At 55.8% G+C, this 15634-nt stretch overlaps 1 protein-coding gene across 7 annotated transcripts in view; it reads right to left on the bottom strand.

Annotated features, from left to right (window-relative positions):
* Positions 1-15634, bottom strand: part of LDB3 (LIM domain binding 3) — a 61325-nt gene that overhangs the window by 28968 nt on the left and 16723 nt on the right. For 2 of the 7 annotated variants that reach the window (XM_032491630.1, XM_032491628.1), the window contains exons 5-8: positions 15338-15535; positions 10735-10904; positions 10211-10247; positions 3649-4434 (exon numbers count right to left, since the gene is read on the bottom strand). In XM_032491630.1, the coding sequence (XP_032347521.1) occupies positions 4338-4434; positions 10211-10247; positions 10735-10904; positions 15338-15535 (502 nt within the window). In that variant the 3' untranslated portion in view covers positions 3649-4337. Of the gene's footprint in view, positions 1-3648; positions 4435-10210; positions 10248-10734; positions 10905-15337; positions 15536-15634 lie in introns of those variants that run through there. The other 5 variants (XM_032491629.1, XM_032491625.1, XM_032491624.1 and 2 more) reach the window with 3 other exon arrangements.

Here is a 15634-nt window from a genome sequence, read left to right as displayed (position 1 = left end):
AGCACCACTCTTCTCCGTGACTGCCTAGGAAGCATCCAGGATGGACAAGGGCAGTGGCCACACCCTGTCCAGACCTTTCCCAGCTTGGCGGTTCAGGGAGGAGGCCAGCTCTCAGGCCTGTAGCAGTACCCAGCCCCGGCCCTTCCCTGAGCCTGCCTGCCCACCCTTCATGAACGAACCTGGCTTCCAGAAGCCATGCCTGGGAGGTAGCTGCAGGCCCCGACAACATACCGCTGAGCTGGCTGCTCAGACCCCCACAACGTGAGCAGGTACGGCCTGAGAAGGCCTCAGCTAACATAGAACACCCCATCTCCTTTATCTGTTTCCTCCCTGAGCCTGCCACATGCTTCTCGTGGGCTTTTGGGAACTGAGGACCCTACACGGAACAGCAATGATGCAAATACCCAGGCTGGGGAAAGTACTCTGCAGGGCAAATAGGAGACTGGCTTTGCCTGTCCCCTGTGCTCCAATTCCCTATCAGGCTAGCTTACCTGCTGCTCACCCCAGGCATGGCTCCACATGAACCCTGGATTCTCGGGGGTGAAGCTGGAGCCAGACATGGCCCCAGGAAAACTCGTCATCTACCACAGGGCAGGACAGAAGGCATGCACGTGAGCCTGCTGCTCGGGGTTCTGGCTCGGTGGCATCTTACCTAGGACCAGTCTGCAGACACCAAACAGCCAGGGCCTAGGGGAGGTAGGGGCAGCAATGAAGAGCCCCCTGAGGATCCTGGTTTCTTGTCCTGGGGCCTGAAGTTCCCTAAGCCCCCAGAGACCTCAAGGAGGGGATTTCAGAAAGCAAGCACTGCAGAGAACTTATCAGGCCTTGGCTTCAGTCCTAAAGACAGTGCCCATGATATCACCCCAGCCTGGTCTAGGATTCTACGAGCCGCCTCCTGCTTTGGTCATAATTCACCTTAAACATCTAAGCAAAAACCAAACCAACCCAACTATATCAACTGCTGGTGACTGCATGGAGTGGGTGTGGCCAGAGGAGAAACACAGCCCGGCTCCAGTCCCCTTTTCAGCCCACCCCTCCCCTCAACCCAGCTGGCATCAGGGTGCGGTGGGCCAGCCCTGTGCCCTGCTCTGTTGTGGCCCTTGATTGATGCTCTTATTGATGGGGATGATATCATATACGGAAAAGACAGAGATGGTACTGGTGATGCTGAGCCCGGGGGTTCGTGATCGCTGGACTCAGGTCAGAACTGTTGGTGATGATGGTGGGGGTGTTGTGATTGATGGGGGGTTGCTTGCCATTATTGGGGTGATGATACTGTTTATATTAGCTAAAAGAATGGAAAATGAACATCTCTGTTGATTGGATGATGACAGAACACCAATCAGGTGGCTGGTCTTGAAACTGTTTGTGTTGCCACTCACCCAGTCGGCATTCCATCCTGCAGCCAGATGACTATTGCTCAGGGCAGCCCTGACCACGCCACCTTGCAGCAGGGCTGCTGCACCGCATGACACCAGGGGCCCCGCTGACACTGCGGTCTATGTGATGACACCCTCAAGAACTGTGCTGTGCACAGCCATCTGCACAGGCTGCGGTGTGACTGGTGGGCCCTGCGGCCTTCACCAGCTCCACACTGCCTTCGGAACAGTCAAAATCCCAAGCCTGGCATTCCAGCCATGGACCACTACTAACCATAACACCATCTGCATTCCCTCCATTCCAGCCAAAATGATTAACTCCGGGTTCGGAGACAATCCTCCTCACCAGCACGTCTGCTCCCTCTGCTTAGAATGCCTGGGCAGCCTTCCATAACTGCACATGCCCCACTCCTAACTGTTCCTGAAGATAAACACACAGACCCCTTCTTCCAGGAAGCCTTCTCTGCTCCTCCAGTCGGAGGAGCGCTCCTCATCTCTGAATCTCACGTGATCAGCCTTGCCTTGTAATCAGCCACAGCCACATCAGCCCTTTCTGATTCCTTTGGCACCCACAGCAGCCAGGCAGGGTGCCTCGACTAATGCCCACGGACATGAAATGCTGAATGAGAATATCTCTCCTGTTTACTCCAGGGGGCTTTACACAGACCCCTGGCCTAGGGCTGCCCAAGGTGTTGCATGCAGGGGCCTGGGGTCACTGGGGAGGCACCTGGCAGGCTGGGAAGCAAACTAGAGCCTTCCAGGGCTTCAATCAGATGGATCCAAGTGGGCTCTGGCAGGCCAGGGGATGGGCACAGAGGACTGTGAGGCCACCACCTCTGACAGATTGCCTCAGGTCCTCTGCCAGCCTTAGGACACTCACTACCTGGGGCCTCTCTGTCTGGCAGCCCTCAACCCCCGAACCTACCCTTAGGCCTTGGAAGTCCTCAGTAAGAAAAAAATATATGTATATATGTATATGTATAACTGAATCACTTTCCTGTATACCTGAAACTAACATTGTAAATCGACTACACTTCAATAAAATTTTTAAAAAATAAAATAAAATAGATAAACAACAAGGTTCTAATGTATAACACAAGGAGCTACATTCAATATCTTTTAATAACCTATAATGGAAAAGAATCTGAAAAAGAATATACATTTGTCTAACTGAATCACTATGTTGTACACAGAAACTAAGACAACATTAGAAGTCAACTATACTTCAATAAGTTTTTTTTTAATTTTAAGGGGAAAAAAAAGTCAGCTCCGTATAGGTGTGCTCCAGGATGCCTAGACGTAGGCAGGCGCACCCCCCTCCCACCTCCTCTGTTGGTCCCCCCAGCCAGCCTGCCCTGCCTGGTCCTCATCTTGACCCTGGAGTCAGACTGCTAGGAAGAGACAGGGGCCAAGGTGGAACAGGCTAGCAGAGGGTTTAGGGGAGCATCTCAGGGTGGTAGGCAGGATAGAACAGTCTCCCTGGCCAGCCCTTCTCGATGGGATTGTTAAGGTCCCCAGAGGCAGAAACAAAACCTATGCTCAGGTAGTGGGGAGTGGGAGCGAAGCCCTGGCCCAGTCCAGGCACAGGGCGGCAGGGCATCCTGAAGGAAGGGCTTTGGTATCTGTCATTATTTGCTAAGTGCCGCTGGGTAGACTGGTGGGTGGGGAGGACGTGAGTCCGCTGGCCTGGCCCTTCCTAAATTCCCAAACTAGGACAAGGCTGTAAGCGTGTGGAGGCCAGGAGCAAGGGCCTTCCCTGCCCTCCTGCCACCTGAGCAAGACCAGGCCCAACTTCCGCCTCTTCTCCCCTGAGCCATGGCCCGGGCCCACAGGGGACCCCCGAAAGCTCCTCAGTGAGCTGCTCTTTAGTCCAGGTGCGTCCGCCCTGTCTCTCGCCCCCTGGTCCAGGGCTGAGCCTGAGCAGACCTTCCCGGGGGGAAGGGCTGGTGGCGTGCTTTCTGATGGGGAGGGAGGGAGGGCTTGTGACTGTGTATGGGAGGAGTGGTGGGGGCATTCAGGTCCTGCTCCCCTGCCCCTACACAACACCCCGTAGGAGGCTAAGGCTGCCCGCCAGCCCAGACTCTCACCTGCCGTCCTCTCTGCCTGAGCTCTGAGCCCTGGGCGGGGCCCTCGGGGCAGGACAATAGCGGTGGGCAGAGCTGCACCGGGTCCCATCCCCGGCCTCTCTTCTGCAGGTGCCTGTCCTCTCCCCGCCTCAGACCTGCCCCCTCGGGTGGTACGCACACAGGCACAGCAGGACTGGGGCTGGTTTGGTTCATTTCAAATCCTCTTTATTTCAGAATGAGCATGCTATATGTACAGGAGAGAGAACTAGGAAGCCAGCACACACAGCACAGAGAGGGGAACACACGCTCTAGTCTCACCACGGCTGGGAGGGGCCTCTGCCTTATCTACCCTGGCACCTCTTCTTCCTCTGCAGAGGGCCCTGTTCCCGGCTGCCTGGGCTCCAGAGGGCATGAGGGAGGGAGTGAGGCCAGGGAGTTGGCCTCTTCCCAGGACCCTGATCTACGGGCAGCTCGTTCCGGGATGGCACTAGGCCAGGCTGCCTCTCCCAGGAGCGGGGGTTGGTGGGAAATGGACCAATGGCAAGTAATGTTTCCCTTGGTTCTGGGGTGTTCTGCCAGCAAACCCCATCACGTCCTCTCTGATCTACAGGAAGGCCCTAGGCAGGGGAGCAAAGGCTTGGGCTATTTGGGAGGTGGTGAGGGCTGCATTGAGGGGCAGGGGTGGACAGGGTGCGGTGCTGTGTGGGGCCGGGCCTCGGCCATCAGCTCTGGGGCGGGCGGAGAGCACTATGCTGCAGGTGACTATCAAAGGTCCCCCCCAGCACAGCTATATATTCTCAAGCATCACCGTGGGGCTCACATGCCAGATCTGTGTTGGGGGAAGGAGGGAGGGGTCCGGCCTGAGATGGGTAGGGGGATTCCAGACAGCCTTTTAGCTTTTAACGTTAAGGATTTGGGCCGAAAGGCCATGGTGCCAGTTGCGCAATTTGGCAAAACGTGGGCTGTTACGTTCCGTTTCAAACCTTTCCCTGTGGCACAGAGAGAGACAGAGAGACAGAGACAGAGTGAGACAGAGAGAGAAAGGAAGGAAGAAGGAAAGGGGTTAGGGGGTGTGTCCGCCATCGCCTTATGTGATAGCTGGGGCAGAGGGCATGGAAGGGAAGAATTTGGCTTGGAGAGGCTTTGGCCCCCCGTGGGGTACTTTCCAGGGGGTCAGGCGGGGTTTGGGGGCAAGGCCAGAGTCGCAAGGACCAGTACAGAAGGGCTGACATCCCCGAGTTGGAGGGGCCACGGAGAAGGGGTCAAACTAGAGGGCCTGAAGGAGGACTGGGCAAAGGGAGGGTCCCCAGGTTCTCCCTGTCCTGTGTGGTTAGGGCTGGGCAGGGCTGCTTTGGCTGTGGGCTCTCGGGACTGAACCACAGAGCCAGGTGGGCTTTGCAAGGTCTCTGTTCCCGAGCTGGGCATCAAGAAAGAGGAACGCCTGTCCCCGTGATGAGGCTTAGTGAGCAGACCTGTCACCTCCCTGCGCTGCCTCGGTCTCTGTCAACCCTTCTCTGTCCCCAGAGAGAAGTCTTCAACACCACTGACTGCCCTGCCCGCCTAAGGCCTGAGCACAGCCAGGCACACGCGTGCAAACGCATACTCACAAGGCTGCTGGCACGCATACTGAGGGCCAGGATTTCCGGCCACTTCCCGCCAGCAGGGCCTCGGGGGCTCAACCCACAGCCTGCTCAGCCAAGGGCATAGGACAAAGCAGGCAAGGGACGGCCAGAAAGGTAGAAATGGAGGAGAGAATATGCCTGGGAGAGGCCAGTGCTACAGTTATCAGAATCCTAGACCCTCCAGGCCGGAGGGGTCTCCAACATCCTCCAGAACAGAGGTGCACATTGGTGGCTCAGGGGCCACATCTAGCCACAAACGCAGTGTATTTAACCTGGACCCTCATTTTAACTCATGTTGAAAACTCATTTTAAAAATTAATTGCTACATCCAGATTATGACATATACCTCAGCAATAAAAAGAAAGGAATGAACCTTGGTACAGTCCACAACTTGGATGGATCCCCAGACAATTAGGCAGACTGAAAAAGCCCATCCCATAAGGTCGCAGGCTGTCTGATTCCAGTTACATAACATCCTTGAAATGAGAAAGTGATAGAAATAGAGAACAGATAACAGATTCGTGGTTGCCACAGGTTAAGGACAGGGTGTGTGCAGCAGAGAGGTGGGTATCGTATGGAAGGGCAACATGGGGGCATCTCCAGGTGACAGAAGTAGTCTGCATTTGACTGTATTGGTGTCGACACATCGTTGGGGACATACTCTACTGTACGTAGTTTTACAGGATGATACCATCAGGGGTCAAAGCGACATAGGATCTCTCTGCATTATTTCTTATAACTGCATGCCAAACTGCAAGTGTCTCAAAATAAACAGTTTAATGAATCGATTGCCAGCATATAAAAATCAAGAAGATCAACTTTAGGTCTTTAAAAATCAGAGGATGAAGCAGTGCTGGTCTTACATTTCTGCATGGTAGCCACCCTGCAACCCCACATGTACACTGGCCACCTTCCCACATCTGCATTACCTGGCAGACTCCCCTCTACACCTGCATATTGGGTCTCTGTGGGAAATTCTGTTTGATAAGAGGGGCCCCCTGCTAACACAGTTAAAAACCACTGATTCAAACTTTTCTAATACTGAGAAGCCAAGGACCAGTGACATCACATGAAAGGCCTAAAGTCACACAGAAACTCAGAGGCAGAGCTATGATCTAAGGGCCAGGCATTCTCTGTTACTGCCTCTCCAAGGTTGGGGAGAAGGATTGAAGACGGCACAAGCAAAGGCCCTGTGGCAGGACCCACTCAGCCCTGCTGACAGCACCGTGGGCAGCAACATTCTACCAGCCCAGAGAGAGACCAACTGGGACACAGACACGCCAGTTTGTCCAGCCAGGCCCACAGCCTTTGTCATCAGTGCTCAGTGACAGGGTCAGGGACAGTCCTGGAGAGTCGGCGAGGCCACTGAGTCTGCTCTGCTTGAGACTGTCTGGAAACTCACAGCTAGCCAAAGAGAGGCGCAAGACGAGGAAGGAAGTGGAGAGAGGGGGGAATGAGTGGAGAGCTGGCGAGAGAGAAAGGGAGGAAAGTCCCGGGACCCCCACGAGGGTGACTCAGGTGACACCCAGTTGTAGTTTTCCAACTTGCTAGGCTAACGGAACACCAAGGACTAAAAATCCAAGGGACACAGTAACTTTAAGGCTGCCCGCTGCCTCCTCACGAGGGGAGGTTCCCTTGAGGGGAGCGCCCTGCGCTGCACCAGTACCAGGAAGAGTCAGCCACGGGACAGGGACAGAGCACAAGGAGGGAGGAGGACACTGAGGTGCCCAAGGAGGCTGCAGGGGGAGGAGGGGGAACCAGGGAGTCCTGGCGCTCCGTCAGAAGTGGGGGTGGGGAGAGGAAAAAGAACTTTGGATGGTTGTGCGATGGAGCAGGGACCTGAGGGTTTCACCTTGTTTGCGATGCATTGTTGTGCAAGGCAGCCCTCACTTTCAACTCCTCTGGGAACTGGTCACTAAAATCAACTTTTTCCTGACCACTTGGGGACCAGGAAGAGGTGCGGCGTTCTTTACTGAGGTGAGCATGAGGGAAACAAAGAGACTGAGCATGTAGACGGCTGCACCACAAGGTGGGGACCAGGGGATGCCCGCGCTCCACAATGGGGTCTGCGGGGATGGTTACGCCCAAGTGATGGGATCCAGATGCCTCGCAGATTCACGCCCTGCCTGGGACGAAGCCAAGCTTGCCTGTACTCCCACCCCCTCAGGGCCGGCCATCAGCGCCCTGGAATGGCTTCCCAAAGTCAGACGGAAGCTCTGGTGACCTCTCTGAGATTAGAGGCTCAGCTTTTGGATGGGACTCTGTGACTTCTGGTGAAGGCTGGGAGCATTATTCCCTGTACCCAGTGTGGAAGCTAGCAGTAGGCAGGTGTTTAAGCCCACCTGGACAGCTAAGGTGCTGGGGTCTTTCCTGGGAGGGAAGCCAAGTCTGAAGCTGATGTGTGGACTGCTCAGGGGCCTGCCCTGCCTCACCTGCCAAGACACAGTCCCTGGAGATCAGGCCAGAAGGAGGGTACTGGTGCCCTGGAAGGAAGCGATGTGCTACCAGATCCCAGAGACATGGTCACAGTGCCAGGAGCCAGGGCCCGAGAGGAGACGAGGTGGGAGGGCAGGGCAGGGCTCTCAGCTGCCTAGAATGCGCTGGGGGCAGGCCTCGGGGGGCGGAACAGTGACATGTGAGGGTCAAGTCTGCAGGGTCCTCTGACATGCAGACTTATACCTGGCCTTGAGGCCACTAGTGTCCCCGTCTGGTACAGAGCACCTGGCACCCCTGCCAGCTTTCCTACCACACAGCAATAGGAAGGAAAAAAGCACCCTGGCACAAGGTGGTAGAGGAGGCCATGGAGCCCAGGTAGCTGGGCCCCGGATTTGGTGAACACCCTGGACCCAGGGTGGGGGTAAGTGTACTCCCTTCTGCTCAGATGGCCACTCTGATGAGCCTGGGGCCCACGCTATGATCAGTGGCCACAGGAACCACTTAAGGCATTACTCACAAACAGAACTGAACCACTGCACCCACTGCATCCCCATCTCTCACCCCCAGGACACAGGCTGCTTGGGATTCAGCAAAATAAAAATGCCCACCCTTCTCCTATGGTCACAGGGAGAATGAGCATTTTGGGTGAGGTCATGAGGACAACCTTCCAGAAATTAAAGTCAGGAAAAGGGAAAAGGGCTGGAGGCCTGTACTCCTCCAGTCCTGGGCACAAGCCTTGCCGGGTGTCTCAGAGCCTGCACTGCAGGGCCAGAGACCACAGAGGGAGGGGCTGACAGTGTTGCAGCACAGTCTAGGAGGTGGGGGTGGGGGGCTGGGTGGGTGAAGCTTTCTTGGGGTAGGGGCCTGGACTGAGGGAGAAAGCAGGCTGGAGGTTCTTTCTGGCCACCACCACCCCCTGCAGATATCCCCACAATGAAACCCTGCAAGGGCTTGGGGAAAGAAGTTTCAAGACCTGCAGCGGAGTTCTCAAGACCCTTTGCCTTCTGCCATGGCTGAACGGAGCTCATGGGCAGTAAGGCCCCAGGGGGAAGGGCTAACCTCCACATATTTCCACAGGACCAGGCCGAACAAGCCCCAAGGGAGGGGAGGGAGAGGCCAACAACGAGACCTGTGAGCCACCCTTCATATTGCCTTTTGTGTTCTGCTCAATCACCTAGCAGAGTCTGCAAATTTCCCAGGGGAAACATGAAAGACAAAGGTTCCCTGTAATCTACCTCCGCCAGTCCCCGTCCTCCTAAACGGTATCTGGTTACTGAGATGGGAACTTAGGGTGACCAGCCAGAGAAACGTAAAGGAACCAGAAGTACTGAGAGGGGGTGATGGAGGCTGGAAAGGCAGGGCAGGTCCCTGGGGGCTTCTTGATGGAAAGAACCCAGAGACTTTTAAGCAGTTTGCTGTGGGGTGCGTGCTGTAAAGCCCCTCCATCAAATCTTCGGTGAAGGCCACGCTGCTCACGGGAGCATCTCTGTGGGTGGCTCCAAAGAGGAGGTGGGACAAACACAGAAACGGTGCCAGAGCAGTGGAGCACGGGACGGAGAGCGCTGACAGCTTAGTCACGCTTCAAATAGCTCGAGACTACCTTTGGCGCTAAATCAAACACCATCTCATTTCAGGCTCTTTGCAGACACACTGCAGGCACCGACAGGTTCAGAACCATCACTGGAATCGCATGCCATGGTTAGCAGGCCAGGGAGGACCACACTTTGGGCTTGGATGCCCCAGCCAAAGAGTGGCAGCAACTTCGACTGGCAGAAACAGAGGTTCGAAAATAAAATCCACATCAACTCTCCACGCGGTCCTGTGGCCACGACACGCTGGTTAGCAAGTACAGAAAGCTTGGCCCAGGGTGGAAAGGCACTTCTGAGCTCCAGCCCCCTCACACGGAGGCCACCACAGGATGTGCCGGCCCAAGGCAGACTCTCCCAGGAAGGACATGCAGACGACACATTTGCTTCCAAAAGTGTAAGCGCAATCACACTGGGCCCCATGCCTCCCCATGGAAGACCCTAATGGTTTCCAGTGGGTTCCAGGGCAGAGTGCCCCCCATCATGCCCAGGGCCACGAGCACCTGACAGGCCGAAGGTGTTAGGCCAGTGGCTGGGGCCTCAGGCCTGCCACTGTCAGGGGACCATACGTGGAGACACCAAGCCCAGGGCTTATAATCCTTGCAGCAGCTGTGGTGCTTTGAGCAATTTGCGGAACAGACCCACTGATACCTCAATGTGGGTCTGGACAGGTGAGTCCAAGGGTCAGGCGCCCACACCCAGCACAGCCCTCTGCATGCCTGCTGCCCAGTCTCTAGCCTTCAGACTCACAGGGGACAGGCCCTGAGATGAGTGGACAGGCAAGGCAGCCGGCCCGGTGCCTCACAGGGAGAGATTTCCTCATTCTCAACAGCCCAGCAAAGGCCAAAGCAGCCCTGCCCCCTGCCCAGAGACAGAGCTGGGAGAGCCCAGAGTCCTCGCTCGTGAAGCCTGGGCCTGGAGGATTGAGGCTCAGCTCCAGACACTCACTGACTGGGGACACATGCCCTAAGCCAGCATCTGCCGGAGCCCTCCAGGGGCTGGGAGTTTCCAAAAGCACTGACTTGAGAAGTTCTTTCCATGAGTCGTGTGACCTGGGGACTGCCCCGGGAGGGATGGGGTTAGGAGGGGCAAGGCAAAAGAGCCTGAGTACAGGCACTTACCTTGACCTTCGCAAAGCTTCTTCGTCAGGGTCTTGCACTGTGGGTAGAAAGTTGCAGGTCAGGAGGACTCACAGGGACCAGCAGGAAGAAAAGCTACCGGAGCCTGGTGGGCACTGAGTCCCACCTACGACAGGACAGTTACTGCTCCCTCCCTGGGACCGCTGGGAGGAGAAGGCTGTGTGCTGGGCAGAGGGCAGGGAGAGAAAGGGGACATGAGAGGAAATGGTGCAGGTGACAGGCAATGGTCAGAGGCGTGGCCTGCAAAGTCCTCTTCTCCCAATCCGGGCAAGCACCATGCAAACCTGCTGTCCTCCGCTGGAGGCAGGGCCGAGCAGAAGGCTGAAGTCAATTCACCTGCCCCAGGTGAAGGTGCACAGCTGGCTGCTAATGATCTATCAAGGCCAGCTCATCTTCAAGGATGAGGGACTTGACTCCCTGGCTTCGTGGGCCTTGAGACCATGGAATAGGGCCCCTCGAAGTCTCCCCTGCCTGCCCCGCCCTGAGCCCCCAACAGCCTCCCTTACTGTATTCTGTCCCAGTCATCTGGGCCAGGATGCGGAAGGAGCGTGACTGCAGGTTGGAGGAGCGGCGGGCCCACTCATCAGCCTCGTCTTCCGGCTTGTTCTGGTTCTTAATCACAGCCTGATACACGGGAGAGGCGCTGTCTACCGTCAGGTCTTTAATAGGAAGGCTCCTGCAATGTGGAAAGAGGCCGTGAGCGAGGGCAGGGCTGGAACCCTGCGCCTCCCCCATGTCGTGTCCCCCTGATGCCCACCCCCAGGCCTGTTGGTGGCCCCTACTTGTCTGAGCCCACCACGCCCTTTACCCACTGCCATCTGAGAGCCTGTGACAGGGGCTTGGCCTGGGTCCTCAGTGCTCAGGGTAGCCACAGAGAGACAATGAATTCCACTCAAGGAGGGTCAGGAGGTCAGACCCGCCTGCCATCACCACCCCACCCCGCCTTGCTAGGTCCAGACACCCCTGATCCAGGGACTCGATCTCCTTTAAGGAAAGAAGAGGCAGAAGAGGTCTTCTGGAAGTAATTTCAACCACCCTGAGCAGGCCCTGAGTTTGGGGCTGGGTGAGGACAAGCCGTCTGGGGGACTCAGAGGTTTCCTCATGGTCAGTTCCTCGTCCTCTTCAAAGCTTGGCATCCATGCAGGGAGCCACCAATGTGGTGACTGCCCTGGAAGGGGACTGGGGCTCCTGCTTGGCAAAAACAGGCAAGCTTGGCGAGGAGGTACTGAGAAAAATGGGGTGACTAGGCTCGGAGGCTGGGCAACGCCCACAGACGGTGGGGTTTCTAACCCGTGGTGCCTGGGAGTGGAGCTGCGGGGGGGTGGGGGGTGGGGAGAGTCACTAGGCGTCTGCCCTGGAGCAGCGCAGCCTTTTGAGGGGGACCTGGTGACCTTCCCTTAGACTCCCAGGGTGTGGCACACAGTAGGTGCTCAAAACTTAGTTGAATGAACGAATCCTAGATCAGAGCCAGCAGGGACCCCAAAGGCCCTTGAGTCCAGGGCCTCTCAGCCCAGATCAGACCACAGGGCAAGATACATTAAATGCTTTATGAGTGACCACTTACCCCGACCAGAGAGCGCTGGGGGATCCAGGCTGCCCAGCCCACACTCTTAGGAGTCAGGATGGGCTCAGGAGAAGCTCACAGCAATGACAGTCTGCCTCCCCAGCCTACGGACTGTGGCCCAACCCTCTCCTCTGACAGATGTTGAAACTGAGGTCCAGAGAGGCCAGCTGACCAGCTCCAGGGTATGGCATGCGGAGGCCCCGCTGAGTTAGAACCTAGGCTTCTTAGCTCCCAGCCCAGCGTCCTTCCCATCAGACCCTCTGACAGGGCTCAGGAAGGCTACTTCTGCCCACTGTGGACTTGCATACCCCAGATGCTCCACACCCAGGGACATAGCCCAGCCCAGACATCCCCCTGTCCGTCCAGCCTCCCCATGTCTGCCGCTACAGCTGCCTCCACCTCCCCTCCCACCCCGCCCCCACCCAAGGGCTGGCTAGCTAGAAAGGGGACCTCCCCAGTGTTCAGGTCTTCTACGCTCTCTGCAAAGAGCTGGATGGAAGAACTGGTTAGTCTCCAGGTCAGCTCAGGGTGGGTGGGCCATGAGAGCAGAGGTGGGAAGAGGTGACGAAAGGTGAATGACTAAGGTCAGGTGGAACTTTCCTGAAGGCTTTTGCCCTGGCCTGGAGAGCTATAGGTCCTGGCAGTCTGGTTGGGATCAGATAAAGAAGACCAGGGCCAGGTATAGCTCAGTGGTAGAGCGCATGCTTAGTATGCACGAGGTCCTGAGTTCAATCCCCAGCACCTCCATTTAAAAAAAAACAAAAAAAAAAACAGAGAGAGAGAGAGAGAGAGAGAGACAGGGAAGATCAACAGATCCCTCTGGGGTCCAGGCAAGGGGGAGACTGGTGCTGCCCAGGGAGCGGAGGGGAGGGTGGAATCTCACTGGGGAGGTCACTTCTGGCTAGAGGAGTTTCCAGGGGTCCAAAAACAAATGGGAGGTGTTTGCTGCCATTTCCCTGAAACGTGCCCTTGAGGCTCTCCCCGTTCCTTCCACGACTCCACAGGCTCAAGAAAACTGCCAGGAGTGAGCTGCCAGGATTTGCATTGTTGGCTTCCCTTTCCACAATCCTGTGCAAAGACCACGGACACAACAGAGACTGGGGGCCAGATGAAGGAACTGCTGTGCCTTTTGCGATCCTGGGGCTCAGGAAGAATGTACACGGAGAGGATGGAATGGGCCCTGCAGTTCTGGGAATTTGGGTCCCAGAGGTCACTCTCTGGAGCCTCTCCCAGCAGGAACGTCTCGCCACCAAAAACACTCCATGGTAACCAAAATACCAGGGTCACCTGTGGGCATTTACTCCACTGTACCCTGCCCCCAAATCTGACTCATCTTTCACCTCCTGTGAGTGGTCCTGGCAGGCGCTGGCTCCTCCAGATCCACTTTCCATGAGGATTCTGGGGAGCGGCCTCCAAGAGGCCCCTTATCACCCTCTCCCCAAATAGTGGCCCAGTGTGGATTCTGACATTCAGGTCTACGCTGTCCCAGTATAGACAAGACAGTCAGGGGGGAGCCCCCGCAAAGCACAGCAAGGAGAACACAGGCATACACCCGCAGCCAGCGCGATGTCATTGCTCTGATTTCTGCGTCTAGAGTGACATTATTTGGGGCAAACCCCCGAAGATAAGTACTTGCCTGTAGAGGCCGCAGGGCCTGTCATTTACCTGTGAGGTGGATGTGAGGAAGCACGTGGACAGAGCCAGCGTCCTCAGGCACATCCCACCAAACCCACACATCATCCCGCAACCAGACAGACGGACGACGGAACAGACACTGTGGGGTCTACTTACGCCAGCGGCGATGCCCTGCCAAGCAGAGGAAAGCCCAGCAGTGAGTGCGTGTCCATCATGGGAGGGCGGGGGGGGGGGCGGCGCACACACAAGGGAGCAGGGTTAGGATCAGAAATGAGTTATGGGAGTGGGGTGGATAAAGGAGGAAGAGAGAGAGACAAAAAGAAAACTGTCAGTGAGGAAGGAATCATGGAAATTAACAGCAGAAACGGAGCACCTGATGGCAGACCAGGGCCGCGCTTACCCACCGGCACCGCAGCAGCATCAACCCAGCAGGGCTGAGTTAGAAGGAAAGGGAAGCATGTCCCTTCCCAGGCACGCGAGGGAAGGGAAAAGGAGGGGAGGGGTGGGGATAGGGAGGAGATGGGAAAGGTCCTCTAAGAAGCCTAGATTAGATCAACGGTGCATCATGTTAAAAAAAAATCATAGCCGCCCTAGAGGTAAAAACCAAGTGACAGCAACCCTTTCCCAAGATGCAGAAAATATAAAATTAGTGAACAGCAGTTCTTCCATTATCTTGCGATTCCCTTTGGCGACTGTTAACCGCTTTTAAGGGCACACCAAGGACACACGTGGCAAACAAATGTTAACAGGAAATCCCTGTTAGCTCTTTGGCTTAATCAGGCAGCCTTGTTTTCCTGGGTACACATGAGCTAATGGTTGTGTTTTTAAACTTACACGGTCATATTTTCTGCTTCGAACGATGAGATTAAATAAATCAACTCTGCCCATAGAGCTCTGCAGAGAACTGCAGCCCTGAGTCTGTCTGGTTGGAGACTCACCGCTGCAGGGCAAGCAACTTCCGCCCCCTGGTGGTCTGAACGAAGTACTGCGTGCCTGAGAGGCCCAGGCTCCCGAGGACCAGGAGAGCCAGGAAGTCCACACCACCTTCCAACTTTGGCCTCTGGAGCCTGCCCCTTATAACCTGTATGCACGTTATGGCTACAAGGTCTGGATTCTGCAAAGGCCAAACGCTACAGGAGTTCTCTATCCCTCTGACAACATCTGTTTCCTAGCTTCGGAAAAATGTACAGCCATCATTTTAAGATTTCTTGCCTTGAGTTGCCAGGGATCCTGACTCAGGGGTAAGCTGTTACCCAAAGAGATATTCAGTTCTGAAAGTCAACACTAATGGTATTCCCAAGTAGAATACAGTAAGGGACTCCATATGTGTGTGTGAAAGGAAGAAACAGACAACAAAGACAGACAGAAACATGAAAACAGACACAGAGATAGAAAGAGACAGAGAGAAAGACAGAGAAATAGAGAGACGCATACACTGAAAGAGATACAGAGAAGAAAGTGAGACAGAAAGTCAGAAAGAGGGAGAGAGGTCCCCATTAATGTTTGTACTATTCAGTTTCATTGACGAATGACATTCAGCCAACTTTTTTACTACTCAGCCCTCAAATTCCTCAACCATCACTAACAAGCAAATTCAGGAACCAAGGATGTCCTAAGTCCCACTGTGAAAAGCACTTGGAGGAAGCACCACATTTTGCATTCTCCACCCTTCCCCTAAAGCTGACCATAAGATTGATTCTTAAGAGAGAACACCATGTTCTGGACGGCCGGGGCAAAGGCTGGCTCTCATCCAAGGTCTGTGCCCTGGGGGGCTCAAGACGAGGGAGGAAAGTTGATCCCGATGCCTAATGTCTCCGATGGCGCCCGGGGCCTGGTGCCCTCGGCAGGTGACGGACGAGGTGGAGGAGGCGGTGAGCACCGAGCTTCTGCGGAGGAGGGGACGCGCTTACCCACTGAAGTCACTGCCCTGAGCCTGGGCCTGCCCGGCGATGGCGTCCATGATGGCGTCCTGGGAGTACATGCTGATGGGCGTGTTGTATTGCGCGTGGATGATGGTGGCCTTGCCGCCCAGCCCCTTCACTTCAATGGGCTTGTGGGTCGACAGGGCCGAATCCTTCAGGGCACTAGGGTTGAAGCGTTCCTCGGCGCTGGGGGAGGGGAGTGGGGGGACATGGGAGGGGGTGCGAGGGAGGGAGGTGAAAGGAGAGAAGGGCGACAGGTGGAGTTAGACGGGTCAAGGTGAGGGC

Source organism: Camelus ferus, chromosome 11, assembly GCF_009834535.1.
Source record: "Camelus ferus isolate YT-003-E chromosome 11, BCGSAC_Cfer_1.0, whole genome shotgun sequence".
In the NCBI taxonomy this organism is placed as follows: Eukaryota; Metazoa; Chordata; class Mammalia; order Artiodactyla; family Camelidae; genus Camelus; species Camelus ferus.
The sequence above is the reverse complement of the archived record's forward strand: the minus strand, read 5'-3'. Positions and strand labels throughout refer to the sequence as shown.